Source organism: Taurulus bubalis, assembly GCF_910589615.1.
Source record: "Taurulus bubalis genome assembly, chromosome: 1".
Lineage (NCBI taxonomy): Eukaryota > Metazoa > Chordata > Actinopteri > Perciformes > Cottidae > Taurulus > Taurulus bubalis.
This window is the reverse complement of record NC_136589.1, coordinates 1,195,067-1,214,104: the sequence shown is the minus strand read 5'-3', so window position 1 is coordinate 1,214,104 and position 19,038 is coordinate 1,195,067. Positions and strand designations below refer to the sequence as shown.

At 44.7% G+C, this 19,038-nt stretch overlaps 4 protein-coding genes across 4 annotated transcripts in view; 3 read left to right on the top strand and 1 right to left on the bottom strand.

Moving 5' to 3' along the window:
• Window positions 1-328: 328 nt before the first annotated feature.
• On the bottom strand, window positions 329-1,246 carry LOC306742806 (olfactory receptor 13C2-like; the record flags this gene model as incomplete). The annotated part of the gene is made up of 1 exon (XM_079225239.1): window positions 329-1,246. One exon carries the CDS (start codon window positions 1,244-1,246, stop codon window positions 329-331), a length of 918 nt encoding a protein of 305 aa, XP_079081365.1.
• A 5,854-nt stretch (window positions 1,247-7,100) lies between these two features.
• LOC306742796 (olfactory receptor 6N2-like) lies at window positions 7,101-8,015 on the top strand (the record flags this gene model as incomplete). Its single annotated transcript, XM_079225227.1, has 1 exon — window positions 7,101-8,015. One exon carries the CDS (start codon window positions 7,101-7,103, stop codon window positions 8,013-8,015), a length of 915 nt encoding a protein of 304 aa, XP_079081353.1.
• Window positions 8,016-12,007: 3,992 nt separating this feature from the next.
• LOC306742785 (olfactory receptor 56A5-like) lies at window positions 12,008-14,168 on the top strand (the record flags this gene model as incomplete). The annotated part of the gene is made up of 2 exons (XM_079225216.1): window positions 12,008-12,038; window positions 13,219-14,168. 2 exons carry the CDS (start codon window positions 12,008-12,010, stop codon window positions 14,166-14,168), a joined length of 981 nt encoding a protein of 326 aa, XP_079081342.1.
• Window positions 14,169-17,636: 3,468 nt separating this feature from the next.
• The window catches only part of LOC306742769 (olfactory receptor 6N1-like), a gene marked incomplete at both ends in the record, with an annotated part of 7,237 nt that continues 5,835 nt past the window's right edge, over window positions 17,637-19,038 (top strand). Inside the window, 2 exons of the mRNA XM_079225191.1 lie at window positions 17,637-17,898; window positions 18,770-19,038. The exon at window positions 18,770-19,038 is cut by the window's right edge and continues 627 nt beyond it. Of these exons, the coding sequence (XP_079081317.1) occupies window positions 17,637-17,898; window positions 18,770-19,038 (531 nt within the window). The remainder of the gene's footprint in view (window positions 17,899-18,769) is intronic.

Below are 19,038 nucleotides of genomic sequence, written 5' to 3'. Positions count from 1 at the left end.
AACTGTTTGAAACAAACAAAGCAACACGACTTGTTTCGGTTTTAGTAAAAATATCATGGTTTAGTTCAAATTGATGCAAAACCAAAACCCAACAACATAACTTGTTTCTCATCGGACAATAACAGCCGTCTCCGGGTGAAGCTCTGTGTGTTTTTCACATCACGACGAGGACTCAAGCTGACTCATTTTAAACTGATTTGTTATTCATCAAAAGCAACGGAAATCCACTTCACAATACTTTTCTCTCCAAACGATAATTCACAAAGCAGTTTTTCTTTCTTAGGAGACACAGCAGCCCTGTCTGGGTTATTATCACTGATACAACAGATCATTTTCTCTGACACAACAACCTCTTGACCTGTTCATTAATGTCTTTCATTTTCACTCCGTATATGATCGGGTTGAAGAGAGGGTGATACAAAACAACTTGCAAAGTCATTATGAAACGAGCAGTTTTTGGAAAGTTAGAATCTAGTCTAATTATAATAACATCATAACAACAGAAAAAAGAAAAGCTGATGAGGACCAGCAGGTGAGGTAAACAGGTCTGTGCAGCTCTGCTCCGGACTGCTCTGCTGCTTCCATAGGTTATTATGAATATCTTTGTGTATGTAAAAACTATGAAGAGCAAAGGTAGAACCAATACGTTAAGCAAAACAATCACACTGTACACAGGAATCACTTTGGACCTCACACAGTGAAGTATATCGATTGAGTTGTTACAAAAGATTCCCCTCAGAGAGAAGTTACAGAGTTTCCTGTTCAAGATCAGTAGATACGAAGGGAAGAGCTGAGCAGCTGGCACGAGCCAAGCCAACGCCAAGAACACCCCGACGCTGGTGTTTCTCATGATGGCTGGATACCGCAGAGGTTTACAGATAGACACGTATCTGTCGTAAGACATTGCAGTCAACAGGAGGAACTCTGAACCACCAAAAGTATAAAATAAAAAGCTTTGAAATTGACACAGAGGATAAGATATGATCTGTTTCTCAGATAACACGTCGACCAGAAGCTTCGGGTAGATAGCAGTGCTGAACAGAACAGAGTTGATTAATAAAGCTGCAATGAAAATGTACATCCGCTCATGGAGGTTTTGGTGAATCACTATTATGCACACAATAGTAGAATTACTGCAGATTATTATAATATACATTGTAAACATGATTACAAAATATAGATATCTGTATTTTTCAATTTCTACATACCCACCAAGAGTTATATATGTCACATTTAAATCATCCATTGAGAATGTAAAATAAGAAAAATAAACTTCCAAACATACTATACTCACAAAAACCTCCTTTTAGAAACAGATTTAACATTTGACCTGCATTGGGAAGTCTTATTCGTTCAGTTACCTGACTTTAAATGAACTGTAGTTCACAGTTTGAGATTGTTTATCAGAATGTTGAGCCCTCATGGATTTCATTAAACTCGTCAGCAAAAGAGAAAACAACAAGTGACCAACTTAGTCAACCTATGGGGCCCTGAAACCCAAAGGCCTCGTCTCATCTGCTTTACTGGGGCATACACCTCCTTAATGTTAGATGATATCGTGTTTATTGACTATTTTACATTTAAAAGAATGTAAAAAAGAAGCAAAATAGAAAAAGTGCCATGAGAGAAAGTGTATGGGATGTAAGGTTGAGCATGCATACATTTATGTTAAACTAGTGTTAAGAGGTGTCAAGTTAAACAAAGCAAAGGATAGAGTAGGGTGTTGATGGACCGCAGAACAGGATAGTGCGTGTCTAAATATACCACAGTAAAGTATGGTGGGATGTTAACAGACCCTGGAAATGATAGCAGGGGTCAAGTTAGACCACAGACAAGGAAAGGTGAGGTCAAGTTATACCACAGACAAGGATAGGTTGGGGTCAAGTTAGACCACAGACAAGGATAGGTTGGGGTCAAGTTAGACCACAAACAAGGATAGGTTGGGGTCAATCTTGACCAGGCCAACTCAGACCTTCTTTTCTTTTTGGGAAATGGAAGACGGTCACGTTAAGCCAGGGTACAATAATCCAGTAAAGGGAGAACATGGTTACGGCACGGGATTGGCCTAAAGTAATTTTTGCTGCGACAAGCCAATATATCAGTGGGTTGCGGTTGTGTGATTCAGACTGGAATGCAATAGCATTATACTGCGATGAGAAAAGATTCACTTGAATAATAGAAGGCAAGAAGTAGCTTTCAAGAGAATATGAGGGACATTTCTCTTATGCTATTAGACAACCTCTATGACTAATAATGCCAGAAATGACATGAATATAACACTAAACCAGTTATATGTATGCTATTTTTTGTAGGCTAGGTATTGTAAGGCTTTAATGAGCTTGATTTACAAGTATTGTGTTGAGGTCGGGGCGGATGTAGGAGGTGAAGGAAGGCCACGTCCCATTTGTTGCAGGAAGGTAAAGGAGATGTCTTTGTTTGCAGCCGAAGTAGCAGATGCTTGATGATAATGACACAGCTTAAGTATCACACCGGATGGAAATCAAACTGTGGCAAAGAGGGAGGCCCGTGGCTAGCAAACCACTGGCCTTCACAGAACCCCCCAAAACCCACGGATGGCCTGCATTCGTGTAGACGTTTAGTTAATCAGAGAAATTCACCAGCTTGTTGTATACATTGTTACACTACTCCAAGGAAGGTGCCATGTCCAGGGAGAGGAAAGAGCGTCCGTAAGGGATGACATGCCACTGACATATACACCTTTCCTGTGGCCGTCCTCCACCGGCTCCTCGTACTTTGCCCTCTTCCTGTCTTGCATCTCTTCTCCACTCTCCTGCCATTGCATAGTTAGCTCCAACAAGAAGAGCGGACCTCTGGGTCGCTCTTTGTGTCTCCAGTGATATTCAATTCAGTTTATTTTATAGCCCAACATCACAAATACAAATTTGCCTTGGAGAGCTTTACAATCTGTACACATAACATCTCTGTCCCGGATCAGGAAAAACTCCCTTTGTCCAGTGCTTTGGAGCAGCTTCCCAGGATTTGTTCAAGGTTCCCCTTCTTGGAGCATCCGGGGTTCTGAAGGGGGTATATTTCTATACACAAGAACCTCCTACTGAACTCTATAGTTTACAACACTGCTATGTACCCAAAATTGTTCAGTGACTTTTTATCTGAGAAACAGATCATATCATATTCAACATGTCTCTTTCAGTATTTTGTATATTACACCTTGAGTGCTACAGATTTCTTCCTGTTGTCCGCCATCTACTTCGTCCCATGTGAACAGGTTGGATGGGCTGGAGATTCATTGTAGACACAATGAATCAAGTGCTGGATCCTCCCTCTGCTTAATCGCTTGTTCCCACTTTATCCAGGTAGGCTTTTGTCGCATGCCCACTTCTCTATTCATTTGCTCTTTCTTCACTGCACGGTTCACCTCCTCTTGCATCAGCTTCGGCCTCTTCTTCTCCCGATGACAGTGTAGTATCAGGTTGATGTTGAGCTACCGAGTCAATGCCTTTGCCACACTTCCAAGAATGGCCTTGTGCTTCAGCCGATCTTATACCAGCTGGACTGCCAGAGCTGAGTGCTACAAAGCTATCAACCAGGCCTTCCGGCCAACACTGGAAGCCTTTATGTCCTTCAGGCTACAGTTAAAGACCTACCCAAAGCTCTTTACTGTTTTCTTTGTGATGAACGGGATTTGATTTTCTCTCACCATGAAGCTAAACTTCCCTTCAGAACTACGATCAGGACCTCTTCTGAAAATTCCCCTGGTAGCTCCACCTGGCTCCTGGCACTGCTGTTGTGAGTGCGATGTCTTTGGTGAAGGCTCTGATTGGTGGTTGTGTTGCTCTAAACCTGATCAGGGGAACCCGGTAACAATGCAGCATGAAGAGGGTCACCGAGATGGTGAATACCTTCACTTCCAGCCTGAAGCAGTCAGATGTCTTTCACTTTCTGGGTTACGTGGTGTCTCTCCAGTACTTTGACCAGCATGTGTAGTATTGAGCCATTGACGATGGCAAAATCTAGCCACAGTACCGCCAGGTCTCCTCTGCTCTCTCTTGCTTCCATAATGATCTGGGTCACCAAAGCCGATGTGCCCATAGCCTCCAGTGTACCCTAGTATGCCTCCCTTCTGCACCAGTGTGTTGTTGTAGTCTCTTTCAGATCCCCTTCAAGGCCCTCCAAACCAGGTGGAGTAGCTTCGGTCGGCTCTTTTAAACCTTGTACGGCACTCCACTTGGGCCTGGTGCCGTGCTAGATCTAGCCCTACTCATCACTTCTTCCTCTTCACTCAGGCAAGCTCCTTCACAGTGAAGTCTACTGTTGGCTCCGGTGGTGATATCAGTGCATTACATGGACCCATTGGTTGGTTTCATCTGCTGTCACTGTAAGTGCACTTGAGGTGAGCATTGATGGTGGAGTAAGTCAAGCAACAGTCCCGCTTTTAGCCAAAGAGAAGCTCAGTCAATTTGACAGAAATTCTGCTTTGTTTCTTGTCCTCTTGCTCTACTTCCTCAGGATTGCACGGAAATCTGATCATCAGGTCTGTAGCTTGCTTGAGTTCTTCCTCTTGGAAGATGTGGAAAGGGCTGACAACCCTGTCCATCCCGGTTTCCATCTGTCAGGGAGACATCCTCTACATTCAAGCTCAGGCTTGCCTTGCACCAGCCCCTAGTTATGCAGCTATAGCTCAGACTGCGGCCTTCCCATGACATCCTCTGCTCCTCTCTTCTCCTCCCCATCGGTACATATGCATACGCCGTCAATGCAGGTTACTAACTTGGCATTAACATTTTGTGCTTTCTCATCTGAAGTTATAAATGTAATGGTTTTTGAAGCCACGGATGAATTATATCCCTCTTCCAGTGGGGGGGGATCAGGTCTTTGTGGCGTTATGGAGTGCATGAACCAACCATCTCCTCCGCGAATCGCCACCTTAACGTGGTGGAGGAGTTTCAGTGGCTCAGTGATCCTGGGCTATGTTGTATGGGGCGTCAACCCCTGGTAGGGTCTCCCAAGTCAAACAGGTCTCGGGGGAGAGCCCAGACTAAGAGTGGTTCAAAAAACCCTGATGATTTACGGCCCACGGAATGAAGCTACCTCGCCCGGACAAAGGAAACCGGGGCACCCTCCCGGAGCCAGACCCAGGAGGGGAGCTCGACGGCGAGCGTCTGGTGGCCGGGCTTTCACCCATGGGGCCCGGTCGGGCTCAGCCTGAAAAAAAGATCATGGACCAACAACCCTGTGGACCCACCACCCGCAAAGAGAAGCATCGGGGTCAGGTGCTATGCAGACCGGGCGGCGGGCAGCATTTCAGAGTATCCGGCCTTCTTGGAGTCGGTGGGAGGGTCCTGGAAAGGGCGCCGCCTGCCGACTCCATAGTTCTCCTGGGGGACTTCAACGCTCACGTGGGCAATGACAGAGAAACCTGGCGGGGCGTGATTGGGAGGAACGGCTTGCCCGATCTGAACCCGAACGGTGTTTTGTTGTTGGACTTCTGTGCTAGCCACGGTTTGTCCATAACGAACACCATGTTCGAGCATAAGGTGGCTCATAAGTGTACCTGGTACCAGAACACCTTAGGCCGGAGATCAATGATCGACTTTGTAGTCGTATCATCTGATCTGCGGCCGCATGTCTTGGACACTCAGGTGAAGAGAGGAGCAGAGCTGTCAACTGATCACCAACTGGTGGTGAGTTGGATCAGATGGCGGGGGAGTCGGCTAGAAAGACCTGGCAAGCCCAAACGTGTAGTGAGGGTGAACTGAGAACGTCTGGCAGAGTATCCTGTCCGGGAGGTCTTCAACTCCCACCTCCGGAAGAACTTCTCACACATCCCGAGGGAGGCTGGGGACATGGAATCCGAGTGGACCATGTTCAAAGCCTCCATTGTGGACATAGCCGCTAGGAGCTGTGGCCAGAAGTTCATCGGTGCCTGTCGTGGCGGCAACCCGAGAACCCGGTGGTGGACACCGGAGGTGAGGGAAGCTGTCAAACTGAAGAAGGAGGCCTTTCGGGTCTGGCTGGCCCAGGGTTCTCCTGAAGCAGCTGACAGGTACCGGCAGGCCAGAAGGGCTGCAGCTGTCGTTGTCGCGGATGCTGGAAGGGAGGCTCCGACCGCTTGTCGAACCTCAGATTCAAGACGAACAGTGCGGATTCTGTCCCGGCCGTGGAACAGTGGACCAGCTCTTTACCCTCGCAAGACTACTGGATGGAGGGGTCCTGGGAGTTCGCCCAACCAGTCTACTTGTGCTTTGTAGACCTGGTAGGGCGAAATCCCAGGACCCCTCCAGTAGTCTTGCGAGGGTGAAGAGCTGGTCCACTGTTCCAACTGGTAGGAGACCCCGGGGAAGACCGAGGACACGCTGGAGGGATTATATCTCCCGGCTGGCCTTGGAACGCCTCGGCGTCCCCCAGAATGAGCTGGAAAGTGTTGCAGGTGAGAGGGAAGCCTGGGTCGGCCTGCTGAACCTGCTGCCACTGCGACCCGACCCCCGATAAGCGGTTGAAAATGGATGGATGGATGAACCAACCATATATTTAGTTTATTAATTTTGGAGGACTTCTTATCACATCATTTAAAAGCTTCCTACACAATAAATATCATGTTTATGGCCTAAGTAATTCATACTTGTATATGCTATTTTAAATAGCTTTATGACTTTAAGCTATGTTTTTATGAAAGCCTGACTATGTGTGTTGTATTGTGGTTAGTGTTGATCAGGGCCTTGCACCAAGCCTGCGACAGCTCTCAATGCAATGTGGTCAACAAATTGATGTTTTAGGAGGCGCAAAAACATATTAAGAGAACACACCTATGCAAACAAAGTTTAACATCTGGCCTCCAGAGTTTGATTAAGTTTTTCATAACTCCATGTGGAAGACTTAATGAGCTCCATGGAGGGTGAAGAAATATCATAAGATTTGTCACACGGTTTATTTTCTGATCTCTGAAGATGAACACACAACAAGTGCAGTCCAATGTCAGGTATCTGGAAATGAATGTGACAAATACATGTTCTGTCTAATGCAATCTTCATATTGAGACTTCTTTTCTCAGTTCATTCATTGAAGCTCGTTAAACAATCTACCTGTCTTATTAAGTAAGGGTTTAATTTGTGACACTCTTAATGGATGATGTATTTAATGTAACATATATAACTCTTGGTGGGTATGCTGAAATGGGCAAATACAGGTATTTTTATTTTTGTATTATGTTCACAGTATATATTTTAACAATCTGCTTTAATTGTACCATTGTGTACCTTATTTCTATACACAAGAACCTCCATGAGCCGATGTACATTTTCATTGCAGCGTTGCTACTGAACTCTATAGTTTACAACACTGCTATGTACCCAAAGTTGTTAAGTGACTTTTTATCTGAGAAACAGATCATATCATATTCAACATGTCTCTTTCAGTATTTTGTATATTACACCTTGAGTGCTACAGATTTCTTCCTGTTGTCCGCCATGTCTTACGACAGGTATGTGGCCATATGTAAACCTCTGCGGTATCCAACCATCATGAGAAACAGCACGGTGAGGGTCATGCTGCTTCTGGCTTGGCTGGTTCCTGCTTGTGAGATGGCAATCTCAGTGACACTGGTTACCATGTCCAAACTCTGTCATTTTACTTTTACAGCATTTTTTTGTAACAATTCCGTGTACAGACTCTTCTGTGAGAGTTCGGGAGCGTTGGCTGTGTTTGATGTGCTCGCGCTGCTGAACATGGCCCTTTTCCCTTTGCTCTTCATCCTGTTCACATATACCAGAATACTTATAATATCCTATCGAAGTGGTAGAAATGTCAGAAAAAAGGCTGCACAGACTTGTTTACCCCATCTGATAGTTTTATTCTGCTTCTCATCTTTGTGTGCATATGATGTCATTATAATTCAACTGGGATCTAATTTACATTTCATGATGACCCTACAAGCATTTTTCTACTATCCTCTATTAAACCCAGTTATATATGGACTGAAAGTGAAAGAAATCTCTAAACACCTGAAGAAATTGTTCTTTCAAGCCAAAGTGATGTAATGAATTAAAAGTGATGTTAATGACTCAAATATTGCTTCCTTCTGGAAATATTCCTTCTGTGATATTTGTCCAGAGATGTGAATGTTCAGAGCTTTGGAAGGTATTTAATGTCAGAATTTATTTCCATGCTGTAAAAATCCTACTTACTGTTCAGGTAAGAGAGGCAGAAAAGAGAGTTTGAACTACGATGACTCACAGTTATTAAACTATTAATTATTATTATGTCTTACAGCAGCTTTGTGAGTGAGTCATGTGCAGCATGTGGTCATGTCCCTTTGAATGGTTCCTCCCAGCAATGTGACCCATTTGTTTCTCAAGTTTGAGAGAACAAATAGTGAAAGATGCATTAACTACAGATGTCAATGTGGGAAATCCGCTCTGCAAGTGAATGAAAACCAATAAATCAGCAACAAGAAACTTGTCTAGTGCTGTCGTCTTGTCCGGTTCTCCCTCGAAAATACATTTAAAAAAAATTGTAATAACAAATAAAACAATCCCAATAAATAATAATTAAAAATAACATGTTTATTATTAATAATAATTGATGATATAAATAAGTTATTGGAAGCATATTTCATCAGTACCAGATATGTCAAATGTTGTATTACTAGTTTTTTTTGCAAGAACATGGCTCTGTGGTTTGTACATGACATTTACTTTGCAATAGTAGAAGCCATGAATATAAAATTGTGGAAATGTATGATAAAATATGATTGAAAAACAAGAAATATATGACTATGTTAAAATAAGTCTGTTGATTTAAATGTTAAGAGTCTTGAAGTGAAACGTTGTGCAGGGATATGAATCAGTGGGGGTCTCGAGCAATTTATTCAGGTTTATCCATTAATAATGAAGGTTTTTCCATTAAATTACATATTAAAAACAAAGCAGTGTCAAGAAGTAGACTGTGAGCATGTGATGGTGTTGGCAGGACATATCACTATACACTATACAAGATACTTTGTGATTCTGTTTCGGCCAGCAGAGAAGGCTTAGCTGGCCCTGACGGCCACCACTGATACATATACAGTATGTATATATATATATATATATATATATATATATATATATATATATATATATATATATATATATATATATATATATGTATATATATATATATATATATATATATGTATATATATATGTATATATATATATATACATATATATATATATATATATATATATATATATATATATATGTATATATATATTTAGACAAGGGAAACCACATGTATGGGCTGCAGAAGGTCTCAACCTGAACCCCCCTAGTACGCTCAGTACTAAGGGGGCCTGTATTTCTGAAATATAAAATATGAGATCCTGCTCCTTCTAGAGTTGATTAACTCTGATTTAACTCCAGTCAATGATCATATTTGTTTGTTCACAGTCATTTAAAACAAATCTAAATATATTGGAAGGATTAGACTCTCTTAAAATACATCTCAAGTGCTCGAACTTAAATCAGAGAAATAAATCATACTATATGCTGAATATTAATGGTTTGTTTGGGGACTTAATGAGTATTTGCTTTTGAATAAATAAGTGAATTAAGGGTTAAAATGGGACTTTTAAAAAAGAGCTACACAGTATTAATTCTCAAATATATATTTTTGTGTTGAGCAGTGGCTTTGAAACCTGGGAATTAAAAATAACTATAAACCTGAAAACAGCCCTAACTATAAACCTGAGACAGTCCTAACTATAAACCTGAACCAGTCCTAACTATAACCCTGAGACAGTCCTAACTATAAACCTGAACCAGTCCTAACTATAAACCTGAACCAGTCCTAACTATAACCCTGAAACAGTCCTAACTATAAACCTGAAAACAGCCCTAACTATAAACCTGAACCAGTCCTAACTATAAACCTGAAACAGTCCTAGCTATAAACCTGAAAACAGCCCTAACTATAAACCTGAAACAGCCCTAACTATAACCCTGAAACAGTCCTAACTATAAACCTGAAAACAGCCCTAACTATAAACCTGAACCAGTCCTAACTATAAACCTGAAACAGCCCTAACTATAAACCTGAGACAGTCCTAACTATAAACCTGAAACAGCCCTAACTATAAGCCTGAAACAGCCCTAACTATAAACCTGAAACAGTCCTAACTATAAACCTGAAACAGCCCTAACTATAAACCTGAGACAGTCCTAACTATAAACCTGAAAACAGCCCTAACTATAAACCTGAACCAGTCCTAACTATAAACCTGAAACAGCCCTAACTATAAACCTGAGACAGTCCTAACTATAGACCTGAGACAGTCCTAACTATAGACCTGAGACAGTCCTAACTATAAACCTGAAACAGTCCTAACTATAAACCTGAACCAGTCATAACTATAACCCTGAACCAGTCCTAACTATAAACCTGAACCAGTCATAACTATAACCCTGAACCAGTCCTAACTATAAACCTGAACCAGTCCTAACTATAAACCTGAACCAGTCATAACTATAAACCTGAACCAGTCCTAACTATAAACCTGAGACAGCCCTAACTACAACCCTGAGACAGTCATAACTATAAACCTGAACCAGTCCTAACTATAAACCTGAGACAGTCATAACTATAAACCTGAGACAGTCATAACTATAACCCTGAGACAGTCCTAACTATACACCTGAAACAGCCCTAACTATAAACCTGAACCAGTCATAACTATAACCCTGAACCAGTCCTAACTATAAACCTGAGACAGTCATAACTATACACCTGAGACAGTCCTAACTATAAACCTGAGACAGTCCTAACTATAAACCTGAGACAGTCCTAACTATAAACCTGAAACAGCCCTAACTATAAACCTGAACCTGTCATGGCTGGGTGTGGTGGGACAGAGACTCAGGTGCAGAGGAAAACAAAGGGAGTCACGTTGAGGAAAAATCAAAAGTGGGTTGGTGCTTGCTAGTTTGACTTTGATTACGTGGAAGGAAGGGTGGACCCGCATGGTCCTGGGTAGTTGTAAGCAGACCGCCGCAGGGTTAATTACCCTGGAGATGGGGAAGGGGCCGATGAACCTGGGCATGAGCTTGCGAGAATCTCCACGAAGCCAGAACCTCTGTCCCGCCCGGTAGCGAGGAGTTGGGGTGCGGTGTTTAACGCTGCTCTCTTGCAGTTATCCAACGTCCGAAGCAGCGCCGCTCGCGCCCTTCTCCGCGTAAGGTGACACGCCGCATCAGCGTCTGTGCGGATGGGACTGCGACCTCTCCCCCGAGGTCTGTAAAAAAGGGGGTAAGTACCCATAAACACACTGGAAGGGGGAAAGACCTGTTGCAGAAACTGGAAGATAATTATGGACGTACTCCACCCAGCTTAGTTGTTGGCTCCAGGAGGTGGGGTCCCTGGGGGCAGACCACCTGAAAATGAACCCTGACTGAACTACTTTTCCTTCATGGAAATCGTCTTGTAGCTCTGTCACTGCGAGCTAAACACTCAACAAAGTCACGACTGTTTGTAGATTAAAGTACACAGGGGCATTATCGTGATTGTCATAGTCTTCAACCAATCAGATCTTTAGTTTGATATGCTGGGCGTATTCTTTGACATGCCAGCGGACGCAAGATGCAGCAGCTAGCTCTATAACACAACAATCCGCGGCGCTATGATATCGTTACGTCTAAGCGGGATTCTGACTTAGAGGCGTTCAGTCATAATCACACAGATGGTAGTTTCGCACCATTGGCTCCTCAGCCAAGCACATACACCAAATGTCTGAACCTGCGGTCCCTCTCGTACTGAGCAGGATTACGATTGCAACAACACATCATCAGTAGGGTAAAACTAACCTCCCTCACGACGGTCTAAACCCAGCTCACGTTCCCTATTCGTGGGTGAACAATCCAACGCTTGGTGAATTCTGCTTCACAATGAGAGGAAGAGCCGACATCAAAGGATCAAAAAGCGACATCGCTATGGACGCTTGGCCGCCACAAGCCAGCTTAGCTCGCGAGCTAGCGCTGTGAGCGTGGTGGCATCATGGGTGGGAGGCGGCGGAGAGCCAATCGGGGTGAGAGGCGGCGCGGGGAGGACAGTAGGGAGTTTGGCTGCTGCTGAGACGACCCTGTTTTATAATGAGATCACTCTTGAAGGGGATTTTTGAATATTTCAAGTGAATTTTGTACCGTATGTCTAAATTTAGAATCCGAAAAATCGACAAATCAGCTGCACGGGTCAGAGTTGAGAAAAAAAAGTTCCTTCTGACCTCTTGAGTGTGAGGTGTTTCAGTGCTGCAGTTTAGTTGGATTGTTTTGTCATGTTTTGTTACTAAATGTGACTGGTTCTTGTGAATTTGTTCTTATTGATGTGGACTAACTAACTCCGTTAATGACGCAGTATCCCTGTCATGCTCGTATTTATGTATACGATATCAGATGGCACAGAAGGCCCAGGTCTAAAATGCACCACTTGCCACTGACTGTAAATCGCTTTGGATAAAAGTGTCAGCTAAATGAAATGTAATGTAAAATAACATCCCTATACTTGATAGATGTAGTAGTCTGGGCTCAGGTAAACTTTGGCAACACAACAAACACACACATGTAGCCTGGGACACACATGCCTCCCTTTGGACCCTGGTGTCCAGGCTGCTGCTCTGTGCTGCAGAACAACAGGATAAAGGTTCAGCAGCGTCCCCAGTCTTCTCTCCAGGTCAAGGGAGGATGTCATGTGTTTCACAGACGGATGCTCAGACTGTTTTCTGAATGTCTTCATGGCTTCATCAGCTGGACAGACCACAGCTTTTCTATAAACTCCATGCACCGTTTATACTGTTGATACATGTACTGATTTATGTACTGAGTTTCTCTCAGCTTCCAAAAACTGTGAAAGCTTTTCAAACTGCTTGATAACAATTGTTTGTCTGTGAATAATGGAGAAGTTGTCTCTTGTTGTCCTTTGAAACCTGATCCATCTCTTCTTCCTCCATTGAACTGAAATATAATATAATGATAAATGTTTGGTTGCATTCGTCCATGAGATGTCTTTCTGAACTATGTGTTACTTTAAAGAATATTAACAAGTTTGCAATGCGCAGTTGATGCAACTCACATGTCCGCAGGCTTGTGTTGTGTTTCTTGTTGAAGTAAGTGTTTAATAGACCATTGCATTGAGTCCATTTTAACCCCTAACTCTCCTTTTCCTCGTCTTGTCATTGTTTCTCTCCATCCCTCTCACCTACCTTCTTCCAGCAGACATGAAGGGCAACAGCAGCCTGAATCCTCTCTCCTTTCAGCTCACTCTGTTTGCAGACTACGGGCCCCTCAGATATCTGTTCTTCAGCCTGTGCCTGTTGACCTACATGACTATAATCTCTGCTAACGCTGTCATCGTTCTGACAGTCTGCTTGGAGAAGTCTCTGCATCAGCCCATGTATATCTTCATCTGCTGTCTGTCTTGTAACTCTCTGTACGGCTCGGCCGGCTTCTTCCCCAGGTTCCTGATGGACCTTCTGTCTGACGCTCACTTCATCTCTCGTCCGATGTGTTTCCTTCAGATTTACATTCTTTACACCTACGTAGGAGACGAGCTGACTCTTCTGAGCATCATGGCCTACGATCGACTTGTTGCTATTTGTCAGCCTTTACACTATCACAGTAAAATGACGTTTAGGATGGTGCGTTATTATTGTATTTTTGCTGTGCTTTATCCTGCCTTTGCTGTTGGTTTTGTGGTTTATCTGGCCAGCCAGTTGCCTTTGTGTGGAAATAAACTGAGCAGGCTGTTTTGCACCAACTGGCCTGTAGTTCAGCTCTCCTGTGTGGACACAACACTGAACAACGTAGGAGGTCAGCTTCTTACGATGGTAAGCATCTTCATCCCTGTGTTCTTTATCCTCTACACCTACATACGGATTCTGCTTGTTTGCAGAAGGCAATCAACAGAATTCAGAGGAAAGGCTTTACAAACCTGCCTGCCTCATATTATTACATTTCTGACCTATTCTGTACTTCTCTTCTGTGAGCTGTCATTGACTCGAATTGGGGCTGATAAAATCAATACAATAATCACAACTGTTTTATCATTAGAGTATTTGATCATTCCCCCAATCATTAACCCTCTAGTATACGGCCTGAATCTGCCTCAAATCAAAACAGGAATTATCCGAGTTTTGAAGAAGGGACCTGCTGCCAAACTTTAAAACTCAACATGAGCATTAAAGCTGCAAGCAGCATTGATCCTTCGCACGTCGAGGGTACATGCTGGACGCCGGTTGACGCAACTTTGCACTTGAACTTGCTTGACCATCAGACTGCGTACACAAGTTAGGTTATAGTTCATACGTGGAGTTCATACGCGGCGTTATGTCATTTTGCAGGGACTTAAACCTTGAATGTTTTGAGTATATCTCTGAATACTATTTTCATATAATATTTAGATGAAAGCCTTTAAACATTTTAAAAACTCAAAATGTAATGTGTGTGAATGTGCTCTAGTATTTGTAACACAACAGACTGTCAAAGTAAATGCATTTCACAATCTGTATGTACAAATTTGATTTTGAGCTATACAAAATAAATTGAATTGAAGATTAAGTCTCTAAACCACGTGTGTTTGTGATGGAGGGTCTGACAGTAATACATGTTGGCAAGGGAGACCAGTAAAGAGTCAAAGAGAAAAGAACGTGTAGTGAGTACAGTGTTGAAAGAGAAAGTGGGGTAAATTGGCTCTTATTTCAATTTAAACCTTTATTTAACCAGGAGAGTCCCATTGAGATTAAAAATCTCTTTTTCGAGGGAGACCTGGCCAAGACAGGCAGCAGCATAGAAACACATAGTTACAGACAGAAAACACAGAACAAGACAAGTTAAAAGAATCTAAACGCTAAGAGGCAGTGACGTAACAGAGTGAATTTAAGAAACATTTACATTTTTGGGAACCTGCCTCTATTTCTTTAATGTTAGACTTAAAAGCAGTCAGTGGTATCAGTTCTCTGATCTTTAAAACATTATGCAACATATTCCATGATGAGGGGACAGAGTACACAAAAGCCCTTTTCCCCCCATTTCCGTTGAGCATAAAGAAGTCCTGAGAACCCAAATAGTAATGTCTGTTTCTGCATGATTAAAACACACAGGTAGTTTTGGAGCAGACCAAGGATTGCCTTATAAATGAAGGTGCACCAATGACAGCATACGGGTGACCAAAGCTGTATAAAAGCTATACATGTATATATTTAAAGAAGGGAAACCACATGTGTGGGCTGCAGAAGGTCTCAACCTGAACCTCCCTAGTACGCTCAGTGTTTGGACATCTGTATTTCTGAAATACAAAATATAAGTTCCTACTCCTTCTAGAGTTGAATAACTCTGATTTAACTCCAGTCAACGGATCATATTTGTTTGTTCAGTCATTTAAAACAAATCTGAATATATTTGAAGAACATACACCCCCTTACACAGGAACAATCAGGAGACACTGAGGAGACACACATACACATTGAACTAACAGGGTGTGACAGTACCCTCCCCTCTAGAGCCGGCTCAGACGGCCCAGGTTAGTCCGGGTGGCGCCGGTAGAAATCCCTGATGAGGGACTTAGCCAGAATATTCTTGGAGGGAACCTAGGACCTCTCTTCTGGTCCATATCCCTCCCAGTCAACCAAGAACTGGAGACCACAACCCCTTTGGCGGACTGCCAATAGCCATTTCACGGTGAAGACTGGGCCGCCGTCAACGATCCGGGGATTGGAGGGGGTTTGGAGGTGGGGACCAGTGGGCTGGTCCTTACTGGTTTGACTTTGGAGACAGTGGAAGGAAGGGTGGACCCGCATGGTCCTGGGGAGTTGTAAGCGGACCGCAACAGGGTTAATTACCCTGGAGATGGGGAAGGGGCCGATGGACATGGGCATGAGCCTGCAAGACTCCCCACGAAGGGGAAGATCTTTTGTGGACAGCCAGACCCTCTGTCCCACCCGGTAGTGAGGAGTTGGGGTGCGGTGTTTATCGGCTGCCCTCTTGTAGCAGTCTGACATCCAATGAAGCGCCGCTCGCGCCCTTCTTCACGTAAGGTGACACCGCCATACCAGCGCCTGTGCAGATGGGACTGCGACCTCTCCCTCGAGGTCTGGAAACAAGGGGGGTAAGTACCAATAAACACACTGGAAAGGGGCGAGACCTGAGGCAGAGACAGGAAGAGAATTATGGACGTACTCCACCCAGTTTAGTGGTTTGCTCCAGGAGGTGGGGTTCTGAGAGGCCAAACAACGGAGCCCTGTCTCCATCTTCTGGTTGAACCGCTCTGTCTGACCATTGGACTGGGGATGGAACCCGGAAGAGAGGCTGGCGGTAGCCCCCATCTGTCGGCAGAACTCCTTACAGAACCCAGCCGCAAACTGGGGCCCTCGGTCGGAGACTACATCCTGTGGGAGACCATGAAGGCAAAAAACTGGGAGAGCATTATCTTTGCTGTTTGTTTGGCAGAGGGGAGCTTGGGCAGGGAAACAAAGTGAGCCATTTTGGAGAACCGATCAACAATGGTGAGAATGACAGAGTTACCTTTGAACAGGGGCAGGCCGGTGAAAAGTCCAGGGAGGAGTGTGACCAAGGCCGCCGTGGCATCGGAAGAGGGTGTAGTAGCCCCGATTGTCACTGGTGGAAGGTCTTATTCTGGGTGCAGACCCGACAGGCGGCCACGAACTACCCTGTGTCGTCCTCCAGTGATGGCCACCAGAACCGCTGCCTGAGGAAGCTGACTGTCCATCTTACTTCTGGGTGGCAGCTTAGTCTGGAGGAATGTCCCCACTGCAGGACGATGGGAGCGGAGGTTTGCGGCGACGAGGTGGTGGTTCGGGGGCAGCCGTTAGGAGGCTGGGCCCCTTTGGTGGCTCGTTTGACCTCACTCTCAATGCCCCAGGTCACCACACCCACCACGCAGGAAGGAGGCAGGATGGAAGTGGGGTCCCTGGGGGCATCCTCTGGCTCGAACTGGCGGGAGAGGGCATCCAGTTTCATGTTCCTAGAGCCTGGACGATAAGATAGGGTGAAGTCAAAGCGGTTAAAGGACAACTCCCACCTGGCCTGTCTGGAGTTCATTCTTTTCGCCGTTCTGATGTACTCCAGGTTCATGTGGTCGGTCCATGGTAGAAACGGTTGTCCAGCTTCCTCCAACCAGTGTCTCCACTCTTCTAGTGCCATCTTGAAGAGTGGCCCACGTCGCAGTTCCTCTCTGCTGGTGTCAGGTTCTGGTATGAAGGAGAGGACCCAAATGCCATTGCAACAGTTGAAAGTAAATTTATTCCATAAAACAAAACTCAGGAAAGGCTTCAAAACGGGACGAGGAACGAACACAAACAAAACCAGGAATCAGAAAGACAGGGACAAGACAGGACTACTCACGAGACAGCTTACAGGTGTAGCAGACAGGGAAGAAACCGGTGCAATCCGACAAGGGGACAGGAGAAAACAGGGTTTAAATACAAGAGGAAGGTAGCGAAGGAGCACGTCAAAAAATAGTCCGGGTTCCTGGCCAGAGGACGGCCATCAGTCGGGCAGAAGTAGTCCGGGGGGCGTGCCGCAGAACGGGCACCATGCGGGCTGAAACAGTCCAGGGGCATGGCCGAAGGGCGGCCACCAGGCGGGCAGAAGTAGTCCGGAGGGCATGCCTAAGGATGGCCACCAGGCACACAGATGAGCTCTGGGGGACGGGCCGGAGGCTGCGGGGGCTCCGTAGAGCAAGACGGGGGCTCTGGACAGGAAGGGGAACCGGGGGACTCAAACGGGGAACGGGACTCAGATGGGGAACGGGACTCAGATGCAAGTCGGGGCGCCGGTGGGGGAACCAGTGTCGGCAGCAGCTTGAAGGCGGCAGCCGGACAGGGAACGGCTGCGAGGCGGCAGCAGGGACTCGGGACGGCAGCGAGGTGGCAGCGGGTGTAATGACGCAGCATCCCTGTCATGCGCGTATTTATGTATACGATACCAGACGGCACTGAAGGCCCAGGTCGAAAATGCACGGCCTGCCACTGACTGTAAATCGCTTTGGATAAAAGTGTCAGCTAAATTAAATGAAATGTAATGTAAAATAACATCCCTATACTTGATAGATGTAGTAGTCTGGGCTCAGGTAAACTTTGGCAACACAACAAACACACACATGTAGCCTGGGACACACATGCCTCCCTTTGGACCCTGGTGTCCAGGCTGCTGCTCTGTGCTGCAGAACAACAGGATAAAGGTTCAGCAGCGTCCCCAGTCTTCTCTCCAGGTCAAGGGAGGATGTCATGTGTTTCACAGACGGATGCTCAGACTGTTTTCTGAATGTCTTCATGGCTTCATCAGCTGGACAGACCACAGCTTTTCTATAAACACCATGCACCGTTTATACTGTTGATACATGTTGATTTATGTACTGAGTTTCTCTCAGCTTCCAAAAACTGTGAAAGCTTTTCAAACTGCTTGATAACAATTGTTTGTCTGTGAATAATGGAGAAGTTGTCTCTTGTTGTCCTTTGAAACCTGATCCATCTCTTCTTCCTCCATTGAACTGAAATATAATATAATGACAAATGTTTGTTTGCATTCGTCCATGAGATGTCTTTCTGAACTATGTGTTACTTTAATGAATATTAACAAGTTTGCAATGCGCAGTTGATGCAACTCACATGTCCGCAGGCTTGTGTTGTGTTTCTTGTTGAAATAAGTGTTTAATAGACCATTGCATTGAGTCCATTTTAACCCCTAACTCTCCTTTTCCTCGTCTTGTCATTGTTTCTCTCCATCCCTCTCACCTACCTTCTTCCAGCAGACATGAAGGGCAACAGCAGCCTGAATCCTCTCTCCTTTCAGCTCACTCTGTTTGCAGACTACGGGCCCCTCAGATATCTGTTCTTCAGCCTGTGCCTGTTGACCTACATGACTATAATCTCTGCTAACGCTGTCATCGTTCTGACAGTCTGCTTGGAGAAGTCTCTGCATCAGCCCATGTATATCTTCATCTGCTGTCTGTCTTGTAACTCTCTGTACGGCTCGGCCGGCTTCTTCCCCAGGTTCCTGATGGACCTTCTGTCTGAC